Source organism: Heterocephalus glaber, unplaced genomic scaffold (genome assembly GCF_053883595.1).
Source record: "Heterocephalus glaber isolate CG9 unplaced genomic scaffold, H.glaber_assembly_v1.0 deba00001472, whole genome shotgun sequence".
Taxonomy (NCBI): Eukaryota; Metazoa; Chordata; class Mammalia; order Rodentia; family Bathyergidae; genus Heterocephalus; species Heterocephalus glaber.
Genome location: NW_028258315.1, coordinates 4,531,180 through 4,546,678, shown reverse-complemented (window position 1 = coordinate 4,546,678; position 15,499 = coordinate 4,531,180). Strand labels below are relative to the sequence as shown.

Here is a 15,499-nt window from a genome sequence, read left to right as displayed (position 1 = left end):
GGTGGATGTGTATACCTACCCATCTACAGCATGTTTATTATAAAACAAGCATTTACTGAACCTATTTAATTCTTGGTAGTAGCCTGAATGGCATGATTTGGGAACAAAGCTGAAATAGAAGGACAGGCAATATTGGGACAATGAACAGTAACTGTTCATTTGTTTCAAATGTTAGCCTTTCAATGACTTAGGTCTTGGGGCATCTGGCACAGTGAAAATAGTTACAGAACAACCGCAAAGTAACAGAATGACAAACTACCAACCACTGGAGTTATTTTAGCTTCATCCTTCACATGTTTTTCTCTAAAGAACAGCCTTAAATTATTTGGGAAGCATTCAATTTATGCTTTGGAGACACAGAAAGCTCATTAAATTTGTTTATGAATGGGAGTTTTCAAGCTAAACAGTTCTTAAAAATGTTTTTTAGGGTAAGCTAAGTGAATGTCACTGCTTCTTTATGAGGAAAGCAATGAAGCATGTTTCTCTGACAAATCACACATACTTTCAATACAGAATTAATGTAGATGTGAGTTAGAATGGGTCCCAAAGACTAACTGGACCAACTTTCCTTCTGCCTCACCTCTTGCAAACCAATGAATTAAAAATGTCACATTAAAAAATGGATCTCTGGGCCAGGGATTTACCTCAGTGGTTCCACTGCCTGCCTCGAATCCCCTGTACCAAAACAACAACAACAAAAAAAGAGATCTCTGACTGGGATCCAGCTCAGTGCTAAAGTATCTGCAAGGCCTCATGTTCATGCCTTCCACAGCATTTACAGGACACTGGCAATAGGTAAAACTTTAAACACAAATTTAAAAGGAGCTACAATGTATAGTTAAGGCCCACAGTACAATAGCCAGGAAGAGTTTAAAGGAGTCCTTTACTTAGTGCAACCTCAGGCAAGTTACTATCTTTCTGTGCTTCAGTTTCATCTGTAAAATACACAAAACAACAGTGTCTATCCCGTATAGTTGTTATGCAAGCTAACATTTGTTCAGTGCTTTGAAGAATGCCTGGTCTTCAGTAAATGCAAATTAGTTCAAAAAGGCTTAAGTACAGAGACTGACATATAAAAGCCACTAAAGTCTTCGGGGAGCTTAAAAACTAGTTTCTAAAATTTCTCCTTTGAATAAATTCCTTACCCTTAAAATCAATCAGTGTCCTCACTATGATCGGCCTGCATAGAACCTGCTTTCACATCACCATTATTTTAACTATTTTCAAATTAGTCAAAGGACAAATACAGAGCAAATATTCCATTCATACCACGGGTTCCTAGGTAAGGAAGGGAAAATGAAAGACTATCTCCTTGCCACAGCGTAGGACCTAATCAAGTGTGTATTTATAATCAGGTCTGGTATTATTTGGATAAGTGAATGAAATAGGACTGACCCACCCCTCAAAATGAATCTGAACTGTCCCTAAAATCAAATGAATGGACATAATTGAATAAAATTCTCAGATTACCAGAAAATTCAGCTGTGTATCATTAGATTTGTACTGCATGCCATAAATACAGCAACTACACCACACGCTGAACTCCGTGAGAAAGATGGTCAGTCTAGTTAAAATCTTACAGCCCGGTGTGGTGGTGCACGCCTGTAATCCCAAGACTTGGGAGGCTGAGGCAGGATGATCGCCACGAGTTCAAGGCCAGCCTGGGCCACCTAGTGAGTTCATGGTCAGCCTGAACTACACAGTGAAACCCCCACTCAAAAAACAAACACAAAAACAAAACTTACAACACAATTTCTAATTGTGAAATTAATAAGGCAACTTTCCAAAATCCCTTAATAAAAAAGGGTCATAATTGTCTAGCTAAGAGCCAAGAACTGGATCCAAAGCAATGAATTGTCAAGTCGCCTGGTGGCAAAGAATTTTTCTATCTCTCAGTAACAAGTTGCTGTGAGACTATTATCTAATCTACTTCTTTTCACTACAGGAATACTGTTTAAAAACCCACACTCCTGTAGGTTCTTGTTTGAATTTTCCTAGCACAAACATACATATACAAAACAGCTTTCAGATAAGCAGCCGCTAGCTTTTGCTTACACAGAATGTGCACGCTTGGTTACAGCGATTCCTACACTAGCTTAATTACAGATACAAAGTGGTTTAGGGTGGGAAACAGCTAGCAATTCCCAGTCTTACTCCATCCGTCCTCCTAAAAAAAAAGCTACAAACTCAGGCAGGGAAAAAAAAAACCCAGGCCTGAAAACCACGGCCTTTCTTACTTTCCTTCAAGTTTGCTGGTTGGCGAAAAAGATGCTAAAAGACAAAGTGGGGAAACTACCGGGTGGGTGCTGGTGTAAAAGTACGGGGCGGGAGGCGCAGCACCGACCCGCCGCAGACTAGTTCTGGGACGATCGGAGCGCGACCCCGGCGCCTCTTCTCTGCTCGGGTTCTCAAGTGGACAGCGGTAAGGAGCAGGCGACAGGGGGACCGGATGCGGAAGGCGGGACTCAGGACTCGCCCCGCGGACACCGCCGCCACCAGCTCTCCCGGTGCCCGGAGAAGCAGGAAGCGGCGACCTCGGAGCCCGCAGCCGCCGCGCACTGGACAGACCTGTAGAGGCCGCTGGCACCCGCGCCTCCCGGGCAAAGCGGCGCGCAGGCTCAGCCCCGGGACTGCGAGGCTCCAGGCCCGCGCGCCCGCCCTCCACGCCTCCCACCCACAACGCAGCGCGCGGGGAGAAGCAAAGTTTGGCTCCCGCCGTTAGGCCCGAACTTTCCCGCCCGTCCGTGCAGGTTTCCGCCGTTTCCCACTCGCCAGGCCCCAGGCTCAGGCCCACCGACAGGAATGACTTACTCCGGCTGCTCCCGCAGCGCCTGGGGCTCCGCGGCGGCCATCTTGAACTTCCTGACTCCGCGACGGCGGTAGCGGCGGCTGCCCGGACCGTAGAGCCTAGTGGAAGTGGAGGAAGGAGGAAAAGAAGCCGTCGCGCATGTGCACAGCGCGCAGGAAGAGTGGTGGTCTGAGTCCGCGCCGAACCCGGAAGTAATAAATCCGGAAGTAAAACATTACTTCCGGGGACAGGACGCAGAGCGTCGTGACGTACTTCCGGGGCGGTGGGTGGTACCTGCCGCTGTTAAGGGCAAGTGTCCCTCCTGGTGAATGTTAGGATTGAGCGTGTAAAAGCAACAACAACAACAACAACAACAACAAAAATCGAGCACTTAAGAGTACAGAGCTTGCCAGGGAGGGTAATAAAGGCAAAGGGATGTACATATCGTGGGCAGTTTCGAGGGCTAATTCGCTATGGGGGCCAGAATGTAGGGGAAAATGGATATTCCTGCGTCTCTTCGTTGTTGCTGGTTTGGTTCGTGGAGAGCTCATAGGCCGGTCTTAATGTCTCCCACCGTGGTATTAATTATCTCCAGATCCCTTTGGCCTACCGCTCCTTGTAGTAAACTTTATGGGGAAGTTATGCGTCCTAATTGTGGAAAGGAGTGAGGTGGAGGAGAATAGGCACTCATTATTCAGGTTTGATGTCAGATTGTGACTGAAGGCCAAGAAAATACTTGAACAACACACGTTTGAAAAAAGCATAGTAAACTACGGTAGCGGCACACGCCTGTAATCCCAGCATTGTGGGGGCTGAGGCAGGAGGATCGCAAGTTCGAGCCCACATTGGGTAATTTAGCAATTTGGCTAGACCCTGTCTCAAAGAGGGGGCTGAGATATAGCTCAGGGCGAAATCCTTGATTTTAATCCTCGGTATCGTCAAAAAAAAAAAAACTTAAAAAATTCCTCACCAAGTTCATTTGCGCAGTATTCCCAGTTTGGAAAGTGAAATACGAAGTTTTCAGAGATTACTCAAAATTATGTTGTTGTTGTAATTTTGAGAGAGTGGGGTTTCTTGAAGGAGGAGTTAAAAGGAAGACAAACACCAACTTCATGAGTTAAATCATTAACCAAATGTTTACGGAGTGAACTTCATTTTATGGCTCTTGCTCCACTCGGGAACCTTTGTACCGGAACCTCGCCCTAGAGAGGAGCGGCTCGGGGGACCTGCGCGGAAGGGACTCCGCGGGGGCGGAGCTACTCCCGGAAGTCCGGGAGGTACGCGCGCGCCTGCGTACTCAGGAAGGCCCAGTCCGGTTTGGGCAGCTGGCTTTTTCTCGTGCTGTCTTCGTGCCCCGCCGCCTGGCCGGGGCGTCTCCGGCCGGCCTCGCGCCCCGAGACCGCCTTCCTCGGTCCTGAGCGCCGCCCTTCCAGTGAGACTGTTTCCGGAGCTGCACTCTCGGCGGAGGAGCAAGGAGAGGCGAGAGCCAGGCCCGCGCGTCGCCGCTCCGCCCTGCCCTGGCGGCGGCCCGGATTGGACCCCGCGGACTCCGCGATCGGTGCGGGCCGGGTCGCCGGGTGTGAGGACCGAGACCGCTGGAACCCGGCCCCTGGCGCCCCGCCGGCGGCAAATCAAAAATGTACGGCCCGGAGATAAGGTTTTGGAGACAAGCATGCATTTTCGAAACACCTCGATTTTTTGAAATACCATCTTTGTTTTTAGTCATCATTCCAGCCAATTTACAGACGCGTTCCAGAAATACTTGTATTTTTAAATTCTGTTCCTCCCCTGGGGAGGAATTAGAGTTGGGCCTGATAAAGCTGTACTGCCAGCGTCGGTCTCACTGACCTCTCAATAGACTCCTTGTAGCAGACACAAAAGTAATGAGGGTCAAAATCCAGTATTGGCCCAGGCAGTATCCCGATGTCAAAAATGTACATAGATCACTCTTTAGATAATACTGAAAGCTTCATCTAGCTTAAGACCTAGACTTGAAATTAGGAGGTATTTGGGGGAAATAATGCTAGACTGTTTTTATTACAAAACATTAACGTTTTCTTTTATTCCATAAAAGTATAGTTTATTGTGCGTTTTTGAAAATCTGGTAACTAAAGCAAAAGAAAGCAAAAGCCACACTCCATTATTCACACAACCCAACTTAGTATGTCGGCTTCTTTTGGCCTTTTCCCACATAAAATACTACATTTCCTTATTCTTACACGTAGACTGTGATTGTTGGCTTTTTAATATAACGTCTCAAATTTTTACATGATTGTAGTTTCAGTAACCTTTTTTTTTTTTTTTTTTTTGGTTTCTTTTTGTTTGGTACGGAGGATGGAACTCAGGACCTTGCTTTTGGAAGGCAGGCGCGGTGCCACTGCGTTAAATCCCTGGCCTTTTTTTTTTTTTTTTTTTTTTTTTTTGGTTTCTTGAGACAAAGTCTGGCTTTGTAGTTCAGGCTGGCCCTGACCTCACTGTGTGGCCCAGGCTGGCCTCAAACTCGCAGTGACCTTCAGCCTCTGCCTCCCGAGTGCTGGGATTACATGTGTGCGCCGCTACACCGGGCCTTCAGTAAACGTTTTTATAACTACGTTGTATCCTTTCCCTTATTTCTAGATGTCTAGATTGTTTCAGTTCTGCACTGTTGTATGCCAGTTTGGGACTGTCCTTTCTCACTTGTGTGTGTAGTGTTTTTTTAAATACTGGATTATATTACAAATAAATTTAGTTTGATAACTTGCTAAAGATAGCAGAGCCTAGTGTGAATTAGGGGAGCTAGGAAATGAAGCTAGAAAGGGAGCACAGAGGGTTTGGATTTCATTCAAAATTTACTGGAAAGAGTAAGTTGAGTGTGGGGAGCTTTAATTTGTGTTGGAAGATTCACTGGGCACTTTATGGAGCTATACTGCAGGGGCCAGGGAGGAAAGAAATCCAGTTAGGAGACTTTCCATAATCCAGTGAAAGGCAGTAGTGGCTGTAGTGGCTTAGAACAGTGTGTAAGAGGGGAAAAGTGGTTGGATACTGATATATTTTGAAGAGAGAGGTTATGAGGTTGGTTGATTTATAGCCTGTGGGGTGCCAGAGAAAGCAACTGAAAAGTTTTTGGCTTGAACAATCGAACTCATGGAATTGCATTGTAACACATAAAGGAGGAGTGGGGTTTTCTTTTTTTGGCGGGGGCGGACTTTGGAGTTCTCCAGTCACACAGCTTGCAGAATCTATAGATGTCTGGTCGATTTGGTCTTGAAGACTTGAATTATTGCCCTTGACCTCTCTCTTTGTCTTTTTTTTTTTTAAGCTCTTGGTATCAAGTATTTTGGTTCTGTTATTATGTACATACATGCTTTTAAGTTTTGTGTTCCTAGTGGATTCTTTTATCATTATGAAACATTCCTAGGTTTCTCTAGTAACTTTTTATTTAAAACCTACTTTGTCTAATATTAGTACGGCCATTTCAGCTTTCTTGTAGTTACTGTTTGCATGATTTACACCATTGGATCTAAAGTATTTCTACTTTAGACATATTGTTGGATTTATAGTCTGGTAGTCTGCCTTTTGATTTAATCCAATCATTTTATTGATATTTCTATAGTTGGATATACAAGGTATCTAATTTTTGTTTTCTATATGTCATTGTCCTTTTGGTTCTCTTAGCCCTCTCTTACTGCTTCATTTTGCATTCCATAACTTTTCTAATGTAGCATTTTGATTTGTTTAGTGATTTTCTTTACCTCTCCCCTTCCCTTCCTCCTCCTCTTTTTTGTTATTTCCCTAGTGGTTGCTGTAGAGCTCATGATGTACTTCTTCACTTACTAGAATCAGCTTCAGATTTATACTAACTTAATTCCAGTGAGATACAGAAATCTTGCTCCAGTACAATTTTGTTGTATTTCCTAATTTGGAGGATTATGAATGTTACAAACCAAACAATACATTTATTACTTTATGTCTTTTAAAGATGAAAGAACAAAAGAAAACAAGTATATTTCTATAGCTTTTGTTGAAGTAACCTTAGTTATCATTTCTGACTGTTCATTTATCCTTGTTGTGGATGCAAGTTTTTTTTGGATGGATACAGCTAAGATCTGCTTTCTTAGCAAATTGCAAGTGTTGCAGTTGACATTTGCAAAACATTGCAGTATACATTGTTATACTGCAAGTTTGTACCCTTTATCCAACTTGTCTGCATTTACACCACCACCACCACCCGCTCCCAGACCCTGGTAACCATCATTCTCTGTTACTGTGAGTTCTTTTTGGATTCCACATGTGAAATCATGTGGTATTTGTCTCTCTTTGTCTGGCTTATTTTTGGCAGCTTCATGTCTTCTGGGTTCATCCCATTACCACAAATGACAAGGTTTCCTTTTTAGGGCCAATATTCTAGTGTGTACATATATTGTGTTTTCCTTATTCATCCATCTATTGATGGGCAATTAGGTTGAGTCCACATCTTAGCTGTTGTGAATAATGCTGCAGTGAACATGGAAGTGCTCTTTGCTATACTGATTTTATTTCATTTGAATATATGCCCAGAAGTGCAATTGCTGGATCATAAAGTAGTTCTATTTTTAATTTTTTGAGTAATCTCCACGTGTCTTTCCATAATGGCTATCCAATTTCATGTATCCACCGACAGTGTAAAAGAGTTACCTCACTAACACTGGTGTTTTCACTTTTTGATAAAAGCCATCCACACAGGTGTGAGGTGCTGCCTCTCTGTGGATTTGGTTAACATTCCCCTGTGATCAGTAATTTTGAAAACCTTTTGATATATCATGTGATCATTTATATGTCATCATTGGGGAAAAGTCTGTTCAGGTCCTCTGCCCATTTTTAATTCAGTTATGTACTTATTTCTGTATTTTAGATATTAACCCCTTACTGTGTATATGGTTTGCCAGTATTTTCTCCTGTGGGTTGTATTTTTATTTTCTTGATTGTTCCCTTGCTGCACAGCAGCTTTTTAGTTTGGTGCAGTCCCATCTGTCTATTTTTGCTTTTGCCTTATCAAAAAAAATTTGCCAAGACCAATGTCATGGAGCTTTCTTCATGTTTTCTTTGAGGAATTTTATGGTTTCATATCTAGTCCAGTTTGAATTGATATTGTGTATAAGGATCCAGTTTCCCTTTTTTCCATATGGATATCCAACCTCCCAACACCATGTATCGAAGAGATTGTTCTTTTTCCAGTGTATGTTGTGGGCAACTTTGTGGAGGTTTAGCCGGCCAGGTAAGGTTGGACTTGTTTCTAGAGTTTCTGTTTTTTCCTGCTGGCCTATGTTTGTTATTATGCAGGTACTGTAATATTTTATTACTATAGCTTTGAATATAAATTGAAATCAGGACGTGTGACGCCTTCAATATTGTACTTGTTCAAGATTCCTGGGTCTTCCGTGACTCCATATGAATTTGAGGATTTTTTTTCTATTTCTGTGAAAAATCTCATTAGAATTTTAATAGTGATTGTATTAAATCTATAGTTCCTTTGAATAGTATAGGCTTTTTGACAATACTGATCTTTCTAATCCTGAACATGAGCTATCTTTCCATTTATTGATATCTTCAATTAGTTTCATCAATATATTAGAATTTTTAGTGTACAGATCTTTCTCCTCTTTGGTTAAAGTTATTCCTAAGTATCTTATTCTTTGTGATGCTATAGCAAGTGGGATTTGTCTCAGAGTTTATCTTTTAGGTTTTTTATTGTTAGTGTGTACCAGCTGGTTTTTGTATGTTTATTTTCTATCCTGCAACTTTACTGAATTCATGTATCAGTTCTAACACCTTTTTTGGGTGGAGTCTTAGGGTTTCCTGTGTATAAGATCTTGTCACATGCATACAGAAACACTTTTCCTTTTTCCTTTCTGACTCAGATGCTTTTATTTCTTTTCCTTGCCTAACTGCTCCCTTGGCTAGAGTTTCCAGTGCTGTGGTGAAGGGGCTCATGTGGGTATCATCATCTTGCCTGTCCTCACATCCAGGTGTGTATATGTGAGCGGTGGGGACCATCCAGCTCATTATGCACATCCTCTTTGTGCAGCCTTGAGTACAGTCACACCATCTGTGCACATCATGGTACTGCGTGAAGTCTAGGGGACCCTTGAAAGTTTCTGGAGCTCTTTTCTGTCTACCTCTCTTCTCTCCACAATCCTACTCTTTTTTTTTTTTTTTTTTTTGGTACCGGGGATTGAACACGGGTCCTTGCGTTTGCGCAGCAGGTGTCCAAACCACTGAGCTAAATCCCTGGCCCTCCACAATCCTACTCTTAAACTTCAGTTGTGTAGGACTCAGAACACTAGCCTCTGATACCCATAGGACTGCCATGATCTGCGTGAGCCATCTTGCCTCTTATGCAGTTTATGTGCGTTTAGTCCATAAAAATTGTGGTAATTTTAGCATTCTCGTTTGATTCTCTCTTCTCTGAGGAATCGTAGTTTTGTGCACAGAAAATAGTCCTATATTTGGTCCAGTTTTCTAGTTCTTAAGATAGCAGGCTAAACTTTATCTTTAACAAAGGAGCCAGACACCCTTCCTGGAGGAAAGACAGCCTCTTTAATAAATGATGCTGGAATAACTGGCTTTCCACATGCTGAAGATTAAAACGAGAGCTATATCTTTCACCATGCACTAAAGTCAAAATGTAACAAAAACCTAAATATTAAAACAGAAACACTAAATCTGCTGGAATAGAGACTAGGTAGAACTCTTAAAGACGTTGGTGTAGGCAAAGACTTTATGAACAAAACTGATCACACAGGAGATATCACAAAGAATCAACAACTAGGATCTTATTGGAAAGCTTTTGAACACCAAAAAAACGACCACCAGGCTGAAGACACAACCCACAGAGTGGGAAAAAATTTTTGCGAGGTGTTCTACAGACAAAGGACTACAATTTATAATATATAAAAAACTAAAAAAAAAAATCATATTCCCCCAATTTTAAAGACACAATCCATAAATGGGCATCTGAAATGAACAGACATTTCTCAGATGAAGAAATAGAAATAGTAAATATATGAAAAAAATGTTCAACATCACTGGTTATTCGAGAGATGCAAAGTAAAACAATGGTGAGATTCCATCTCACTCCAGAAAGAATTCTGTTATGAAGAAATAAACCAATAATGAGTGCTGGCGGGGCTGTGGGTAGGAAGGAACCCTTCTCCACTGCTGGTGGGAGTGCAGACTGGTGCAACCACTGTGGAAATCAGTGTAGAGATTCCTCAAAAAACAAACTAGAAGTTCCATTTGACCCAGGTATTCCCCTTCTCAGTGTCTTCCTGAAAGAATTAAAAGCATCATACCACAGTACCGTATATACCGTATATGCGCACCCGTGTTTATAGTGGCACAGTTTGTAATAGCTAAATCTTGGAAACAGCCCAAATGCCCATCAACTGACAAATGAATAAAGAATTTTTTTTTTTGATAGAACACAGTACTGGTCTGCTGTAAAGAAGGATAAGCTTGAGACATTTCCAGCTAAATGGACGCACTTGAGACCATACTCAAGTCAGATAAATCAGACACACATGTTCAAACACCACACTGTTTCTCCGGTGTGAGAAACCAAAAGTGGAAATAAAGACCAAAATGTATAATAGATACTGGGAAATGGGGAAAAAAAATGTTCAAATGAGAAAGAGAACAAAAGGGGGGAGGGGCAAAGAAAGGGTCAAGGAAATGGGAGCAAAAGCTTTTGTAAATGAGGAGGGGTTGGGTAGTGGGAAAAACAGCAAGATGTGTCATGTATGGGTGCAAATTCCCTATGATGAGTATTATCATTATGTATATCTAAAATGGACCAATAAAGGTTTTACTTCAAAAAAAAGATGACACGCTAAATGCAGTTCTTGTTATTTTGCATAGCAAGAAGCAGAGGTTCTCTGAATTTTTAACGTAGTATAGCAGGGTTCTGGGAATCTGTCCATCATGTATGCATTCTGTGGAGGTGACGATTGTATCTGTTCTTTCGTATGTCACTGCTATGGTTTGCCTACGGTTTGAATATCTGCCTGGGGTCTGTGTGCTAAAGGCCTGGCCCCCCTGGTGGCAGTCCTGGAAGATGGTGTCACTTTTCAGACAAGGCTGAGTGAGAGGCCCTGGGTCGTTTCTGGCAGGCTCCTGAAAGGGACGAAGGTGGGGTGGTTATCGAGGAGCAGGCCCGGCCCCTCCCTCCTGTGCTTGCTGTTTCCAGATGTACTGCCTCTTACCTGGAGGCCCTGGGGCCCTCACCAGAGCCGCCTTTTGCTTTTGGACTTCTCGGCCTCTAGAACTGTAAGAAACAAATCTCTGTTATCTCCAGACTACCCAACCTGTGGAATTCTGTTATAGTAGCACAGACTGGACTAAGATAGCTGCTAATATTCTTAATCCATGTTATCTGAGATGTAATCTTTTCCTGCTATAGTCATCATACTAAATCAGGCATTCATACTTGCAAAGCCATCTTAACTGATGCAGCTATTTTCAGTCCCTTCCTGAACCAGTGACAGTGGTTCTCAAACATTTTGGTTTGAGGGAACATTTTAAAAAATCCTTCAAAATCATTGAAATCCCCTGAGGATAATATTGAAAGCCCAAGTCAAATGCAGTTTCTCCTGCACTCACAACTTCTGACACAAGACATGCATAGACTTGTGTGTTCTGCAGTAGACACCATGGGGGTGTCCTCAGTTCGCTCCGTCTATCTGGCGACAGCACTGACTCTCAAGCATGAGGCTTCGTCCTCAGGATTCCCCCTTCCCATGCCAGGCAAGAGGTCCAGGTTGCTCGACCTGTGCTTCTGAAGGAGGAGTTACAGGCTTCCCACAACCCTTCCGCCAGGTTCTATTAGTTTGCACAAGTGGCTCACAGAACTCCAGGAGACCCTGGCATATTCAGAGGAGATTAAACAGGATACAAAGGAAGAGATGCTTTGGGGGAAGCACGTGGGATGGCACTGAACTTGGCGTGCCAGCCTCCCGGAAATGCCGTGTGTTTGGCTGTCTGCATCCCTGTCCCTGTGGGGCTTCTGAGGACTTTGTTGTCTGAGCAGGATTAAAACACGGGCAGCTACGGAAATGTGACTGGACAGGAAGTGCTTAATCTAACCCTAACAGACTGAGTGGGAGACCCAGGCGCCATGCCTCTCTGCAGTGTTCTCTCTTCCCAAGCGTGGGGCAGATCCCCTCTGAAATGGGGTCTTATGATCTACTACTAGACAGGGTAGGTCAAAGAATTTCTGTATGGCCAGCTCCAGAAAGCAGATGTAAATAAGAGTTCCTGTGACCCACTGCCTTGGGGAGGGAGTTATGAGCCAGGAACTGTGGACAAAGTCCAAAAAACACATTACAAGCACTTTTATTTATATGAGTTATATCTTGATAGTTGCTGTGATAGAGATTAAAAGAGGAAAATTTTTAATTTTCAATTTTGAGTCATTTAGGATATAACAAGTAAACCTATTATTTGTTAATGTAAATCATACATTTTTCTGAAAGTACACTTATTTTTCACTGTGTGCCTCTGTATTCTGAAAGTATATAGTTGACTACCTCAAATGGAATATGTATTTGGGAAATGTTTTCTGGTCCTTTTCTGTGTGTATGGTGAAGAGGTGTTTTCTGAATAAATGTATCAATTTTTAAAATTCTAACTATGGAGAAATACATTGGTTTTTTTTCCCCTAACAATATCATGGTTGCTGTCTTAGTTATTTTTGTCTGGGACACAGTATCTGACACCTACAGCTTCTTTCCCCCCAGTACAGGGGATCGAACTCAGGACCTTGCTCTTGAGAGGCAGGCGTGGCGCCACTGAACAATCCCAGACCCCCGACACCTACATTTTAAAGGAGGAAATGTTTATTTTGGTTCATGGTTTGTGGAAGTTTCAGTCCTCAGTCGGGGGGGGGGGGGGAGGGCTCCAAGGCAGAGGGACGTGCCAGGGAAGAGCTGCTCCTTGCTTGGCAGACCGGAAGCAGAGGGGGTCGAGGGAGGACTGGAGAAGGAAGATGCGCACTCCCAGGCCACGCCCCCAGTGGGCGTCTCTTTCGTCCAGACCCCGCCTCCTGACCGCAAGACAGCTGTTTGTCCACGCGATCCAGCCATCTTCCAAAAGCCCCCTATGGCCACAGGAGGCTTTGGGGACATTCTAGCTCTAAACCCTAACTGCTGCCAATTCTGCTTACTAGGATTTGCTCTGGAAAACAGGTTGTTTTCCTTCACTAAGTGATGCATCAGTTAGTAAATAAAAGATGGTGAACGTAGCCTTTTGTTAATCCATGGCGAGTCGGGGGTTCTTGGTGCAGTACTAGCCACGACTGTGGGTAGAGAGGTGGTAGCTTAGTTTCACGTTTGGTGTCAAACTAGGCAAGGGTTGGGCCCAGGACCTGCCAGGCCTCAGTGGGGGAGGAAGTGGTATTGCCCAGGGTGACCCCAGGGCAGGAAGTGGGGGGGGTGCGGTATGAAAGCACCTTACATTGAACACGTCTCAGATGGAATTCTTGGAACCCTCTCCCCGCCGCTGCACTGGCTTCTCTGTCTCCCCTACCTTAGCACCTGCTGCTTTCATTCACTGGGTGCTCGACTTGATCTCCAAGTTCCCATCACCAAGCCCTGAATCCCACCACTGAAGCATACTTTGAATTCAGTCTTTTCTTTCTAATTCCATTGTCACTGCCTTAACCAAGGCTCTGTCTCGCTGAAACTCCTGAAGTTGCCTCTTTGATGATCTCTAATTCTGCTTTTGCCCTGCTCCAAGTAGTTCTCCACTGAGAAACTGGAGTGAGCTTTTAAAAAAAAGCATTTAATGGAACTGTAGCACTTCAAATAAAGTCACACTTGTTAATGTGGCTTGTGAGGTCTGGTGATGTAAGCCCTGCTTATTTTCCAGTCTCATCTTAACCCTGAGACACACCATGCTTTTTCTTCAAGGGTTAGGGTTTTTGGTGTTTCTGCTGCCTGGAGAGCGCTCTCTCTCTCTCTCTCTCTCTCTCTCTCTCTCTCTCTCTCTCTCTCTCTCTCTCTCTCTCTCTCTCTCTCTTTCTCTCTCTCAAAGTATTTTTGGCCCTACACATGGTACTTGTTTTATCTATTTTATTTTACTTTGGGTACCGGGGATCGAACTCGGGACCTTGTGCTTGCGAGGCAGGTGCCGGAACCACTGAGCTAAATCCCTGGCCCCTCTTTCTTTTTTTTTGGCAAGGTCTCACTATGTAGCCCAGGCTGGTCTTGAACTCACAGTGATCCTCCTGCCTCAGCCTCCCAAGTGCTGGGTTTACAGGCATGGACCACCAACCCCAGCTTTCTGCTTGGATTTCTCTTCCCATTCTTCACCTTGATTATAACAATTTAGTCTTCAGGTGGGGTAAACGTTAGTTCCACCAAATGGCAGCCTTCCCTCTAGTCCTAATGTAAATTAGGGCCTATCTTTGCGATAGCTCTCTTAAAGCAACCTTATTTTCCCTAATGAAGCCTTTTGGACTGCTTGTCAGTGCATTTGCTCTAAACTACATGAGATTAGACCACGTCACTCTCTAGCCATTCTATACGTAGGGCCTAATGCTGTGCTTGCACATGGTAGTCTATGCTCAAGAAATACAGTATTTGATGAATGAATGTTTGGAAGAGCCTGAACTAGTGTGATATCATTGCAAATGGGAAGGAAGATGTGAATAGCAAAGCCTTGAAGAACTAGGCACAGTTGTTGGAACAGAGCTACTGGAGGGATCCAGGAAATATTTTTGGTGAATGTACCAGCGACGGTTTTTGTGTTTGTGTGGCACCTACCCAGTGTTCAGGAATGACACACAGCACCCTGCTCGGTGATGCCACAGTGTGTCCTCGCTCTGGTGAAGAGAGCCCGGCGAGGCCCAGTCCCAAGGACCCAACACTGCATCCCTGGAGAGCCTGAACTTTCCTCACAAGATCATCCACAGAAGATGGCTTACAAAGGAGTTGGTGGAACCAACACTCCTACTGTTCAGCCAGAAAAGCCACTCACCCTTTTGAGTTCATAAGACGTGGGCTTTAATATTTAATCGCTAACAGCCTTGTCAGACCCAACTTAGGAAGATGACATGAAAACTTTAAGCAATGTTACTCTTCACAGATTTTGTTGGGAATTGTTCAGGCCCTGTCTGTGGTGGAGTTCAAGTCACTTCGTTTCTCTGAGAGATGATGGTCACAGCCAAGAAAGACTACGAAGGGCAGGAAATTAGAAGAAACTTGGAACTTTCATTTTGACTGTTTGTTAGATTTCAGCTTTTAAAAGGCAGAGGTAATTGAAAGAGGAGATTAAACAAAATTTTAGATGATGATACAAATTTATACATTTATTGTAAATAAATACATGATGCAGTTTTATAATTTTAAATTAATGTGATATACCCAAATCTGTACACCACAGACTACATTAGAGAGTGATTATTCATTGAGTTAAATAATCCTAGGATTCTTATAAGATCAACTTTAGTACGTATCAAAGATTCAGTAGATCAAAATTCCAATTCTCTGCTAGAAACATCCATTTTGTACCACTTATGTACTAATTATGTTATTCTAGAAACTCATCTATCCTGTAAAACTCGCTACACCTGAAATAATTCGGTTGTGGCAAAGAGACTAGTTATTGGCTGGAGAATTTTGTGTACCTAAGTACATCTTCCATAAGAGGGCACCAAAGGACCAGCGTGATTTTGTTCTTATCATGTAATTTTACAGC

At 43.3% G+C, this 15,499-nt stretch overlaps 1 protein-coding gene across 4 annotated transcripts in view; it reads right to left on the bottom strand.

The window, feature by feature from the left end:
* Positions 1–3,000, bottom strand: part of Prp4k (pre-mRNA processing factor kinase PRP4K) — a 44,201-nt gene extending 41,201 nt beyond the window's left edge. For all 4 annotated transcript variants that reach the window (XR_015439288.1, XR_015439287.1, XR_015439289.1 and 1 more), the window contains exon 1: positions 2,812–3,000. Coding sequence is in view for 1 of the 4 variants with exons in the window: in XM_087181748.1 (XP_087037874.1) it covers positions 2,812–2,852 (41 nt within the window). In the remaining 3 variants the exon portion in view is untranslated. The remainder of the gene's footprint in view (positions 1–2,811) is intronic.
* Between the last annotated feature and the right edge of the window lie 12,499 nt (positions 3,001–15,499).